The sequence below is a fragment of the Barbus barbus genome, assembly GCF_936440315.1.
Source record: "Barbus barbus genome assembly, chromosome: 22".
Classification (NCBI taxonomy): Eukaryota; Metazoa; Chordata; class Actinopteri; order Cypriniformes; family Cyprinidae; genus Barbus; species Barbus barbus.
In genome coordinates, this window is record NC_136750.1 from 18,433,117 (window position 1) to 18,447,739 (window position 14,623).

General features: G+C 37.2%; 1 protein-coding gene across 2 annotated transcripts in view; it reads right to left on the minus strand.

The window, feature by feature from the left end:
* Positions 1-12,567, minus strand: part of LOC306888374 (guanine nucleotide-binding protein G(o) subunit alpha) — a 94,265-nt gene extending 81,698 nt beyond the window's left edge. For both annotated transcript variants that reach the window (XM_079446613.1, XM_079446614.1), the window contains exons 1-2: positions 12,029-12,567; positions 11,853-11,895 (exon numbers count right to left, since the gene is read on the minus strand). In XM_079446613.1, coding sequence (XP_079302739.1) covers positions 11,853-11,895; positions 12,029-12,146 — 161 coding nt within the window. In that variant the 5' untranslated portion in view covers positions 12,147-12,567. The remainder of the gene's footprint in view (positions 1-11,852; positions 11,896-12,028) is intronic.
* Between the last annotated feature and the right edge of the window lie 2,056 nt (positions 12,568-14,623).

The following is a 14,623-nucleotide window of genomic DNA, read 5'->3' on the forward strand; positions in this document are numbered from 1 at the left end:
ATTAATAAAACTTTATAGTTATAATTATCTTCCTTGGTCTGAATAGGCCTGTACTTTGAAGCTGTGATTGTCTTCTCTTCTCTATTATGATATGTGTACGAGTGAAATGGCTTCTCAAATGAGAACAAATGAGAATATAAGCCGGGACATGGTTTTGTCCATCGAGAGTTGACTGAATCGTTGGATTCTTGTCGTTTGCTAATTACTGCAATCTCATGTGAGTGACAGGTTGATGGAGGGGAGGCTTTATTGTCCTGCCCTCGTGCCAGTGAACACGTCATCAGAGAAGAGATGCCAGTTTGAGGGAAAGGGGAAATAAATGGTTTTGATTAAGATTACGAGGCCACATGCATTTAAAGAGGTAGTTTACCCAAAAATGGGTAGTTTACCCTCATGTCGTTCCAAACCCGTAAGACGTTTGTTCATCTTCAGAACACAAATTAAGATATTTTTGATGAAATCCAAGAATTTTTTGACCCTGCACAGACAGCAACACAACTGACACGTTCAAGGCCCAGAAAGGTAATAAGTAAATAATCAAAATAGTTCATGTGACATCAGTGGTTCAACACAGAAGATAAGAAATTGTTGGATAAAGTCATTATTTTTCTTTTCTTGCACACAAAAAGTATGCTCATAGCTTCATAACATTATGGTTCAACCACTTATGTCACATGGACTATTTTAACAATGTACTTACTACCTTTCTGGGCCTTAAAGGGGACTTATTATGCAACAATCACTTTTATAAGCTGTTTGAACACAGTTGTGTGGCCGCAGTGTGTGAAAACAACCAGCCTATAATGGTAAAAATCCACCTCATTTTTTAATAAAACCAATAAGTCATGAACAGTCTCTCCAAACGAGCTGTTTCAGATTCTCCCTCTGTTCAAGTCACTGAGGGGAAAAAGTCCCACCCATTTGTGACACTCTCTGTCCTATTAGCATAAACACAGCCCTGAGCGAGAAGCTGCGGTCCGCCATTACTGGAGATATTTACAATGTCAGCACCAAAGAGGCTTTACAAGTGTTGTGTTTTTGGATGCATAATGAACATAGGAGTTGCCATAATCTCCCCCATCTGAGCCGAGGATACTGTGGTTAAATTAAATTTTCAAAGGAAATATCCCGGAAAAAATCGGTAACGTCCCCTATATGTTTAGGAATTAATACCAATGCTTCGTGCGCGAACGTCAGCTCCAGACAAATTAAGTATCACACGTTTGTTTTCAAAATTTCCTTTCTGAAAGAGCTTCTTGGCACTCTGTAAGGCTTATTGCTAAAGCTATCATTGTCTCTGTGTGTTTTCACTGATGCTGCCTTCAAGTGCTGCCAGAATGATCGTAAATAGGAATGTGGTAGTTAAAAGTTGCATATGAAAGCAATGTGAGTCGATCGCTTGAAGTTGTGGAGCCCATTATCAGAAGTGGGTCTTATAAAGTTTGTGATAGCATGAGACCAGCTATGTTGTTATTTTTATCCCGCCATGCTCCCCGTCTGTGTAATTCATAAACACAAATTTATTATGCACAGTATAATCATATGACTAACTTTGAAAGCAGAATTTTTATTTTTTGGGTGAACTTTAAAAAAAATTATAATAATTTGCATCAATAAATTGTTTATAAGAAACAATTCCATAAATTGGAATTCCATAATATGGAATGTTTCCTTATAAATGTTTATAAGAAGACATTCCATAAAAATAAGAATTGTCAGTTTTGATATCATGGTGACCTTAAAGAGCAGCTTCATTATATGACATATTTCAATAGACTGTTTAGTGGGAAAGTAAATAGAAATGTATTCACTGAGTTTAGACTGATTAGCCTTCAAATTTTTCACTCTATACCTACATAATGTGATATTTAAGCCTAATATTGTTTTTTCTGCACCCACTCAGGCTTGGTTATATAAGCAGAAATGAAAAGTAATTTCATAAGTGGAGAAATTTACATTAACATTTTAATGTAAGCTTTACAATATCATGCTCTGATGAATCATACCAGTCATTTATATGAAAGTAAATTGGGTCAACTTTAATTTCATGTTGCTTAAAAACTGAAAGTGGTTATTAGTACCAGACTAGCAGATTACTATGGACTGGTTATGAATACATAATATTACTCACACCCAGACATGTTCAGCCTTCGTCCTGTACACTCCCCCCAGCCAACCCCCTGATTCACTCCCACTTTTCCTCTGATTCACAGTAACTACCCATCCCCCTTAACCTACTCTAGGTCATTTGTCATCCTCTAATTATGGCAGCCATTGTCATCTCCATGGAAACAGAGTGAGGAAAAGAGGGAGGGAATGCATACGGGTTAATGAAATATTGTTGCACATCCTCAGCGTTCACAAGAGGAACGTGCACATACCAACGCAAAGCACCTGCATTAGTTATGGACCACAATTTCACACATCATTCACTGTAAGAGTTAAACCATCAGCTGTTCCTGACAAATGACGTTACGTGTGATTATCGTAAGCGATGGGGCAACATCTGTAGTTTTCAGTAAGTAAAAAGGAAGGGAACACTGCAAAAGCAGAAATGTGTCTGTGTGAACAAAAGGCCACAGGTGGTGTCTCTACTTCATCTGCAATTATACCTTAATTGAAAGTTGCTTGTGTAATACCTAAGCTCCATTTGTGTTTCTGTGTGTGTGTGTGCACGTGTTTGCTCCCCGGGGCTGAAGGTTGCTGGAAACTGTCAACAGACAGACCAATTTATACCTACTCACAATAACCAGGTTAAGGTTACAATGATAAACACATGGCAAAACAGGATGCAATTAACACTCTTCACACACATCACCCCACAACAGACTTTTCATCAGTATTATTTCCACACAGCTAGGTGTGAAAGTCCAAAGCGTGTGACATTGTAACATTTAAAGGGACGGTTCACCTGAAAATGAACATTCTGTTACCCACCCTCATGTCGTTCCAAATGTATATGCTAATCTCTAAGTTACTTTTCTGTGAAATAAGAAAGATTTTAAATGAATCTTCATATAGATCTTCTCCATACAACAACAGTATAACTAATAAGTAATTTTGACTACCATATGTCATCTTAAGCTTTGGAAGCTTGACAGCTTGTAAACACTATACCATTATATGAAATCAATGCATGCAAATATATATATGAAGATGTTTTAAAATGGTTTTAAAATGTATTTTGTGTGTGTTCCATTGAAATATAGAATTTAAATTTGGAAATATGAATAAAATAAACCTAAATATATATTTGAATATTATTCAACAAGGATGCTGGACTGGATTGGTCAAGAATAACAGTAAATACTTTTAGTTTCCTCAAAAATAGTAAGCAGCACAACTGTTTTTTTTTTTTTTTTTAATACTAATAATAATAAGAAATGTTTCTTGAACACCAAATCAGCATATTTGATTTATTTTCCCTGACACTGAAGAATGGATTAATGTTTTTTTAAATTCAGCTTTGCCATCACAGTAAATTATATTTAAATAGAAAACATTTATTTTAAATTGTAATAATATTTCACAATTTTACAGTGGTACTGTATTTTTGTTCAATAAACACAGCCTTGTAAGCTTAAGAGACTTCTTTAAAAAAAACATATTTAAAAAAAATAATAATTATGGGGTTGTGAATGGTAGTAAATATAAAGCCAACACGAGGCTTAGAAAGCAAGCTAATACTTTTAAGACATTTATTTAATAAATATAAATATATAATATTTTGATGCATCACTTCTTATTAAGTACATTTTTAATTAAGGACTATGCCACAATCTGATCCAGATACACATTATTTAATTCCACCATAAGAAGAGTTCACATTGCGCTGCCATGCTGTAAATCAGCTGACCCCATATCAGATGAGCAGACCCACCCTGACTGCCTTCCCAATAAAGCTCTTTTGTGTTGGCGTTGAAGGGACTGGTCTAGGACCTGCTTTATGGCCCAACACAAACACCTCACTAAGACAAAGGCCTTTTGTGTTATCACCAACACATGGGTCAGCCAGAACTCTCCACACCGCAAGTACATATGGACCCACTACAGAGAGACCAAAGGAGATGGAGAGGGTGGCAATGAAGAACCTGTGGGAGAACAAGGGTCACTGAGGGGTTCAGCGAAGCACTTGACATTCCGGCCCCACTGTTTCCCACTCTTCTGTTCATCCTTTAATTTTCATCAGGCATCAACTCTCTAACCCACAAAGTGTTAAACCGTTTCACTGCTGTAAAGACAAAAAGAGATTTGCTTGGGTGTGTGACTGAGTAGGAAATACAGAGAAAGAGACACTTTTTGCCTGAGCTAAACACTTTCTCACTTCCTCTCTCTGAATTTTTATTTACAATAATTGAGAACAGAATTACTGTGCAATATCTTAAGCATAAACACACATAAAGGATATGACTCCTTAAGGCAGGTCGAAACAAAGAGTGGGTTTTATTTTCAAATATTGTTCTATTTTAGTTCCCAAAACACCACCATTATTCTCATGTCAGAAATCAATTAGTAGTTACATTAAAGAATAAAATAGTGTTAAAACAGTGTTTTTCAATGACCAGTTTTTAAATAGTCATATCTGATTCCTATTTATTTACTGTTTAATTCTGCTTATGTACATGCACTTACAAAATAAATAAATAAAATAAAAATACTAAATAAAAAAGAAGCTTAATAGAGGGAATTACTGTAAAAAAATAATTAATAATGTAATTTCATAGAAAGTGTTTGTGAGGAAAAAGCATGTCATATTCTGGCTATAGACAAAACAAGCTAAAAATCATTTATGATTTTTTTTATTGCATTTTACTTATTGACTTGTCACTGGCTATTTCAGTAGCATGAAAAGCAAAATGGTTATTCAAACTTGCAATAAATTATATTATAAGAAAGTGTGCAAAGAACACAATCTCATCTTCTTCTCTGCACTTTCTAGTTTATGATGAAGAAAGAATTTGTGATTAAAGATTCACAGTCAGTAAGCGACTGCAATGAACAACTCCAGCATTCTCTGACAAATGTGACTGAATTTCACATTCATAAGCCCAACAGAAACTTGTGTGATTGGTAATAATGTTCATTGCTGCAAACCGGGCATAAAAAGAAATCTGATGCAACGTGAGCAAATCTACAGTAAATGTAATGCCGCAATGGACACTCTTCATTAATTTCACATTTAACTTTAATTATTTATTTTTTTGTTCATTTTGGTGGCATTTTTGCCCCAAGTCCCCTTTAATCCCCTTTAACTCTGAAATAATATATATTTCCAACCCTGGCCCTGATACATAAAGGTCAGTTGTTTTTATAATAGAAACCATGGCATGGCATATATGATCTGAATGTTGCATGTTTAACTGAATTTATGGGTTTGATGGTTTGCATACCCAGTAGCGTTCACAAATCAGATTTCCAAATACATGCTGTCATGGCACAGGTATAGAAACAAATACACACATATTGAATAATTATCTTAGAGGGCCATGTGGAAAGCAAACCACCTCAAAAGAATTGAGGTGTGTCTTGTTGAAAGTCACACAGTGTCTATGGCCCAAGACAGAGGGGATCACGGCAAAGTATTACAACCAGAGCTCTGGGAAATCAACACATGAGAACCGTTTGTTCTCCCTGTGCTCAGTCAACTCCAAACACATCAGCTAGACACATGAAACCCCCTCTATTACAGAGAGACAGAGCGCCAGACAGACAGTCAGAAGATCACCGACAGAGAGAAGCAAAAATGGACGGGGAAGCTATCGTTTGTACAATTCATTTCACCAGCCTGTGTGTTTCATCAGAGCTCCTTCCCTTTCCTTTTCTATAGCGACTCAGAGCTTCCCCAAACACACACACATTATGGTTTGCAAGTGTGTGTAGTCACAGCCCCACCCAAACCCACATTGCTTGGTACATTAAAATATATAACTTTTCTATAGGAAGGTTTCCCAGTGAAAAATCAGACATAAAGCTTTAATGTAAATGGCCTTGTAATCTGCATACTGCACACTACTGCATTTGCCAATAACAGAGCCAGCAGTCACAAGCAAGGGTGCTTTGTGTCAATGCTAATTTCCTTTCTTTGCATTAAAATGGGCTTTACCCACCCAAACAGCCCTCTCCAACTTACATCTGCTATGAAGCTTTGAACAATACAGCTAAAAACATGCATGGTTCAGTAAAGGTCCAAGTTAAACCCAATGGGGTCAGAGAAAACACCAACTACTCTAAAAAGTCTAACTAAGGCAACCAAACACATTTGTATGATTTTGAACCATATTTTACAAACATGCATTTAAAATGGATTTCCTATACCATTTCTGCACTTCGCAATATGAAAATATCATATCTCAAGGGATGCACCGAATATTAAAATATTCTCAGACACCAATAAGCAGAGAATTCTTTTCATGTTATGTCGGATAAACTATAAATAGTCATTATTAAAATGTAATTTATGTAATAAAAAATACAAAATAATTTTCATTCTTAACATTTTATTTTATACAATCAGTTCTCATAGGTTGCTACAGATTAATTTAGGCATCACAATATAAATGTACAATATGTAAAACATGAATTTAGAGATTTAATTAAGATTAAATTTAACAAGATTTGAGAAATTAAGCATGAACAATGAAATATCCAATATCAACAGATACTGTCAAATAAATAAATAAAATATCAACCAATATACTGTGCATCCATACTAACCAAACCAAACCAAATTAAATATACTAGCTAACCAAAATAAATATATATAAAATGTACACACACAACAACAGGCAAAAGTCTTATTATTTATAAATACTCAACTCCAGAGTGTCGCAATCAAAATTTAGACTGCTGTAGAGCTCAAGTCCCACTTCCAGGAGAAGTGAAACACACTCTTGTCTACACTGTGCCACTATTATTGCTGTTTCTATCTTATAGTATTCTTCATCCAAACCTTCATCAGATGCCAATCACTCAACACATAACGTCCTCTCTAGACACTAGAGACATAATGTTTCATGCTCTGCTACTCAAGTACATGGCTGGAGTTAGCTTCATGGCCGTACAGATGGAGTGTAACTGAACAGCTGGGTCCTCTGCTTCAATTAGCCAGCTACAGGACAGCCCAGCATATTGCATACTGCAGAGATCACTTTAGAAAAAACAAACATTTTTAATCCTATCCAGTCTATCCAGCAGCAGAAGTCCACTTTCAAAGGATAATATGATGAGCGGCCTTGGATTACAGTTCACAGATTAGAACACAGAACCGAGTTGATTAGATGGGAAAACAGTCTAAATTAGGGCTTTCACAACTCATTGTTACTACAGAAGAAAAGTAATCTAGTCAGTATTTACTTTATGTGACTCATAATTTTCTCCACATCATCAGCAATTTATTTCTTCCTTTTTCAGCAAGTCCAGCATTATTCACAAAGTCTCCATTTTTAGATTCAGTCTACATTGCTTACAGTTTCTGTCAGGCTATGGGCAACACTTGATTAGTTTCAGAGTGGTTTGCAAGAATTTTGGCTTGTATTTTCACTTCAAATTAACTTTGATATCTGATGTCTGCGACATGTTTCTTTTATTACATGATTTGTGAATGCAAAATACAGCAAATATAAATTTAATATACAACAGAATATACAATATACAATTTAAAATAACTGTATTATATTATAATCAATTTTATATTTTAAATCATTTTAATGGCTGCTAAATTTTTAGTAGCCTTTACTCCAATCTTCAGTGTCACATGATCCTTCAGAAATCATTCTAATATGCTGATTTAGTGCTCAAGAAACATTTCTTATTTTCAATGTTTAAAACAGTTGTGCTGCTTAATATTTTGATGGAAATCTTTTTTCATTTTCCTCAGGATTCTTGGACTAATGGAAAATTCAAATGAGCAGCATTTATTTGTAAAATAATTTATTTTTAACATTTTAGATGTCTTTACTGTCAATTTTTATCAATTTAATGTGTCGTAGCTCAAAAAAAGTATAAGTAAATAAAATTTTCTAACCCCAACTTTTAAACAGTAGCACACAAAATATTAGCATTAATGATCAACTAGTCAGCAACGCCTAGTCTAAACATGTTTAACAGCCTTATAAACATGAATCGGATCCATGACCTGATGACATATGGTTTTAATATGCCACAATAGGAAGTTAAAGGTTGTTCAGTGTGCAAATCATGCCTTATGATGTTTCGTATACATTTTATCTGTTTTCTGAAGACTGCTTTTGATCATCCATGCATGACACGCATGGGTGAGGAAGTGACATGCAGGATGATGACACACATGGCTCAGACTCCAGGGTCTATGAAACTGTTCTCTTCACCATATATTTTTTTTCTCTCTTTCTCTCTCCCCAACACACAAAATACACCTTCAGTCGCTTATATTTCATTCCCATAGGACTAGGTGCAAGGAAGATGAGCGCAGGAACAGAGAGGAAGAGAGAGAGCCATGTATGTGTGATGTGATCATCTATTGAGAGCAGCCTGTGCACACTTAAACACTCCCCTCTCACACTGAACTAATGAAGCAGATGGAAGCACGGTTGCCTGCCTAGAGAACTACACCATAATCACAGGGTTTACCAACATCCCCCCTCCTCACGCTGTGCCCTCTCCCGCCCTCTCTCTCTCTCTCACCATCTTTCACACATCACCCCGTACCCTGGTTTACCCTGACATGTTAAGTGCACACCTCCTTGTTTCATCCGCCCCTTTTCAAGCCATGCAATACAGAATACTGTTTAACTAAAGGCTAGAAACCATCTAACACACAGTGGAGGTATCTGAAATGTCCTATTAGCTTGTTGCGATATGAATGTTGTCACTATATTTCAGAAAGGTCTGGCCAAAACCACAGATTCAATCTAGATTCAACATAGCGCTGCAATTATCACATATGTATAACATTACGTGGAGAAAGTCACGACAACGCTTATATGCTTGCTTATATATTTAATGTTGTCTCTGGGGAAGCTGGAAGACATAATAAACTGATTTTAAAACTTTTAGAACCTTTTTACTGTACGCATTACAACTGCATTAAATGCAATACATTATATTGAAGCTGCAATATCCTAAAAAGCATTTTAAGTAAGCGATGGTGGTGGAACATTTAACGGTCTAGTTAAGCTTAACAAAAGCCCTGAAAAAGCAACTCATTCATGGCGTATTACGGTAAGAAGCCCAGAGCTACATACTCCACTCCTTTAGGACCCAAACAGTTTAACCAGATCCATCATGAGACACTCTTATTACCCAATTAAACACATAACAGCAACAATGAATCCTTAGAGAGGAAAGAGTCATCACTCTTTGGATGACTTAGAAATATGCCTGAGGCATTAGCTACGATGGCTTAAAAGCGCAGTGGTTAATACTGTCATTAATTTGTTAAGCTGACCAAGCAATTTGAAACTGAAAAAATTATATAATTTTGGTTTCTCTTTATCCTTAACCTGAACTCATTCTGTAAGCATTGCCAGAAATTAACTTGAAATTAATATTTAGAGGCAACATACACCCTTAAGTCGATTTTCTCCCTTTTTGTTTAATAATCATAAAATAAACAGTCAGATTGTAGCTATTAATTGCTGAAATTATCAATGAGACTGTCAATGTTACCTGGAAATAAAATTTGCTGCTGCAAGTATGTACAAGATATCACAACACAAACAATATGTAACAGAATACTGAAATATTAAATTTTAAATATGAGGAATATGTACATTTTCTGCTCCCACATTTTAAATATCTGAGCAATTTATTTTCGTTTTTGTCCTGCTTCATTTCTGGATCTGCTAGTCAGATGATTTTGCTAATTTTGCTATTGTCTCAAGCTAGGACATAAAACATTCATACACAAATGTAATACAAAGGAATCAACGTACGTAGGTGTTGGGCAGCGCAAACAACGCACAAATCCATTCCCTGTTTTCCCTCTCGCCGCAGGTTCAACGCTCTTAACGACGGAGAAAACCGAAAATGTCCGAAGAAAGCCGATCACAGAAAAAGACTCTGCTGGGCGCTGTCCACCCCTGAAACCGCCTGAAATCCTCCGATGCACTATTTAAAAAAATATCCTTGCTAATTATATGCGTTTTTCCATCACAATGACTTAGGATCGCATTACAAAAGCACCGTAATATAACAACATACTCAGAGCAGAACTATTTTTTTCTGAGGGCTACAGATTTCGATTCGACAAAGGCAGCTTGTACACACACTTGAGAATGGAGGCGTTTCTCATCATCGAATGCTTTGCATTGAGCAATAACCTGCGCTTGATACAGCTCGACATATAAAAATATCACTTACATTCTAATTATCAATAATCATATACAAAATTAGCCTATAGGCTACGTATTCTATAACACACACCATACCCAGAGATATAATACATATAAAATATATGATACATATAAAATAAATTATTGCAAAGCGAGTCAAAGAAGGAAATAACCGGAGGAGCTTCATTTATAAGACATTCAGCTAAGAATATGACATCCAAACCGCAAGGTAAATGAACAGATCGTTTTCAGTGAGGCATAAAGAGAACGTCAATCAGTGCATAAAAATGGCTGTGAGGAAGTTGAGCTGGTTGGGTGTCAAACCTTCTTCCCTCACCATAAGCATCAACCCAACACAGACTGCAAACGCATGAAGGCCTGTTCATGTTGCACCAACGCCATGCACACAGCTGACAGCATTATCTCCAGGCACCATTTGCCATATAAGCTCTGCCTTCACCATTCTCAGTCAACAGAAGGCTCTTAGCTCCGTATTAACTGCACGTAGTAGGGAGCGAGTGATAGTGGGTTTTTATCATTTTTACCATTTAATTAATGGTATTTTACAAGTGAAAAATAAAATATGCAGAATCATTTTATTGGATTTATTTGAGATTTTTGGTGCAATAAAAATAAAACAACGTTCATTGTGTTTAGATTGATTATATTATTATTCATCATGGAACTATATTTATGTGAATCTAAATGGGAGACATTTTATTTTTGCGGCAGTACATTTAAAACGCCTTTTTCCTGTTGAAAATTAATGATTGCTATGCAACAGCTTGAAAACATTACATTACAAATGAGTACCATTAAGGGGACGCCATTTATCAATGGACCCAATACTGAAGAACCGATAAACAGTCGAGCAGAAAAGTGTGGATATCGGTAAAAAATAAAATAATAATAATTATATATATATATATATATATATATATATATATATATATATGTGGGTCAAGCCAGTTATTGGTCTATACTGCATATAATTCAGTTAAAATTACATATTAATCTCTAAAAGGATGCTAAAATCTAAGGAACAGCCATTTAATTATCTGCCAGAAGGGCACAGTAGCCTATAGCTATATATATCTTTAAGCGTATATATATATGATTTATTTCTGACGTTTGTCATAGAAGCAAAGGCACAGGAAGACATCAGAGACATCCGTAAATGCCCAAAGGATGAAGTGAAATCGGGGTGGAGTGTGGTAATGTTACTCAGCCGGGTGTGAAGTAGGCTACACTGTCAGTGGACGCCAATGGAGCATTAGACTAAGAAACACGGTCCCCCAGTTGACTTTCAGCACCATTTTCGTGAACAGCACATCGTCTTCGCGAACCCACAATACACATACTGCGGATGTGCCACACCGTATCATCACGCAGCGGTAACACACCAGTGGAGAGAGAACTCCTTGAAAATATGGCGGACCTAAGAATTCGCCGTCAAGCAATCGAGGGTGGGGGGGGGGGGGTCGTGTGTGTCTCACACAGCGCACACTGACTGATGGATGTCATTTAAAACATGCCACTTACTTCATCTGTTTCACGATGGTACTTTTCCCAGATTCCCCAGCCCCTGTGGAGAAGAGACAGACACAAGGGAGTAAGATCGCCTGTCAAAATGAAGAGATCCCATATATGTGCATTCATCGGCTGAGACGTGTAGGATACAGCTAACGTTAGATTTGACGGGCTCCACTCCGCATTACCTAGCAGGAGCAATTTCACATCTTTAGCAGCAGTGACTCCGTCTTCTTTGAGGTTTTTCTCGATGGCTTTGCTCCTGTCCAGAGCCGCTCTTTCCTCTGCGCTCAGTGTACATCCCATGGCTAGATAAACCTCGGCTCTTTTTTATCTCCAAAACGGTCCGGTTAGAAATATCCTCGGTGTTTCTTCCTTATCCCTCTCTCTCACACACACACACACTCTCTCTCTCTCTCTCTCTCTCCCTGTCGGCGACTAGCTAGAGCATTAAATCCCGCAAAAGACAACGTTGGGCTGGAACATAAGTCTCTGGCGCGCGCTCTCGGACTGTGTAGCGGGGTCGTGGTGCTCGGTCCTCGGGCTGGGAGGTCTCTACTGGGCGGCGGCGGCGGCTGCGAGCGCTGGCATCGTTAGCGTGCGCACAATGGAGAGTCAGTGTGGAGAGAGAGCGCTGCTGGGCTCGACGCTCTCAGAGACAATCTCGCTGACGTCAGGAGCGGAGCGAGAGAGAGAGCGGGCGCGCGCACCAGCGAGCTTTCGAGTCGCGCACCGTTAGCTACAGCTAGATTTATATCTGCGGGCGGAATAAATGCGCTTCTCTCGGTATTTCGCGCAACACAAACGCTGTTAAACGATGTGTGTGTGTGAGCGAGGATGTACGGAATCAGTATTGTCTGTGTGTGTGTGTGTGTGTGTGTGTGTGTGTAAAAGGCGGATGATTTAAAGCCGATGAGCGGGCCCTGGCCACTGGAAGAATCACAGAAAGGTGTGGCCATTAGCCTAGTGCTGACAACCTGTAACAACAACACCAAATGACTAGAAAGCTCTCGAGGGAATTCTAACTATTTATATTGACACGAAATTATTGACAAAATATTTTCATTTAAAATTTCAAAAGGATCTTAATCTATGTTAAAGAACAGGGTTGTTTAACAAAGCCTTTCAGGAGAGTCGAATATAATTAGCCTACTCATTACTCATAAAAAAGTACTATTATCAGGCTACTTATTACTCCCTGACAGCAGTGATTTGCTTCACTACTAGTTAACTTTAACCATTTTTTTCCGTTACACTCTACAAAAATGGAAATTGCGTCCTCAAAAGTTCTGACATTTGCAAGTGTGTCTAGTTTACTGCGGTGTTGAATATACATACTAAAGAATTAAATGCTAAAGCTAACGGTAATTTTAGGCATAGAATCTGTCAAGGTTCACCTTGTGCAATGTATATTGTAATTTAGCACCACTTTCAAAGTTAGCTAACCTGGGGGCTGTTCCATAAACCAAGATTAGAGTATAAGCCAGTCTTATTTCGGTTAGTCAGGCTTATTTTTGGTAGATTCGGTTTCATAAATCAAACTTAAAAAAAGTTCAAACTCAGTTACCCCGGCAACTTATGCTGGCAAACTAATCTGGTCCGGAACAGGCTAACTGTCAGGCTAAGTTGAGCTCCTCTAACTCTGACCAATAGGAACGCATCGATATTACCACTGACTCTCTCACATACAGTCAGTTTAATTTATTATCGGTCCAAAAATAAAAGTATACAGAAAATACACCTTAAATAATCAAATAAATAAAAAATAGGCTACAACCAACTGTATTTAATGTATTGTGCCCAAAATGTAGGCGAATGACATTTTAACATAGTTGCTACTTGTGCATGCAGTTGATCAGAAGTTTCTAGCCATGCAGCCTTTCTCTCTGAATTTATGACAGCTGTACCTTTTATGGTTATTAGAACATTAAAACATTACAATCTAAAATGTCTCTTTAAATCATTAAAGCATAAAAACCCAATCAAAAGCTAAAATCACTGAATTAAAAATGTAAATTTATAATAGAAATCAGAGTACATTTTAACTGATAAGAGGAACACACATTTAACTCATTTGAGCTAGTGATTAACAGTTGCTGCTATCATAAAAATACACTTATATGTAGTAAAATTCTATGTGTCACATTTAATGTCCAACAGCAAATATTTTAGCAGAATGTATATTTTATTCAGAATTCTTGCACTAGTATTCTATTCTGCTCTGTCTGTGTAGCGCGCATGCGCGCCGCAGCGCTCGTTCTCTCGCATAAGCCCCGCCCACTCCTGACAGCTAAATGGATATATTTGCATGGCTTTCTGACATTTACAGATGTGAAAAATATACCTGTGACGTATCAGTTATGCACTGAGGAAAACACAATGTTTCAAATGCGTTAAACAGCACAAATATTCGCTGTTTGCTATGGTGGATCGATTTGATCCATGATCGACATTAAGGGCTGCTTCAGAATAAGCGTGTACGTCACATTATCCTGACTCACTGAACCTGGATAGCATTAGTCAGATTGCGTGAACTTGAATTGTCGTTTATGGAACCGCTTTAGTCCCGATTGATTTGTTAGGTTATTTCAAGTCAGGTTTTGGACTTTAATCCCCGCTTTTCTTAGCGTCTTTTATGGAACAGCCCCCTACTTGAACAATTTATTTGGGCTCCCTTAAAAACATTCCCTTGTGGTCTGTGCAACTTGCAATGCTTTTCTTTTGGTTGCGTTTGAGTATTTGCAGCACGTGTTGTCAAACTGATGAAGATCATTTCTTAATTT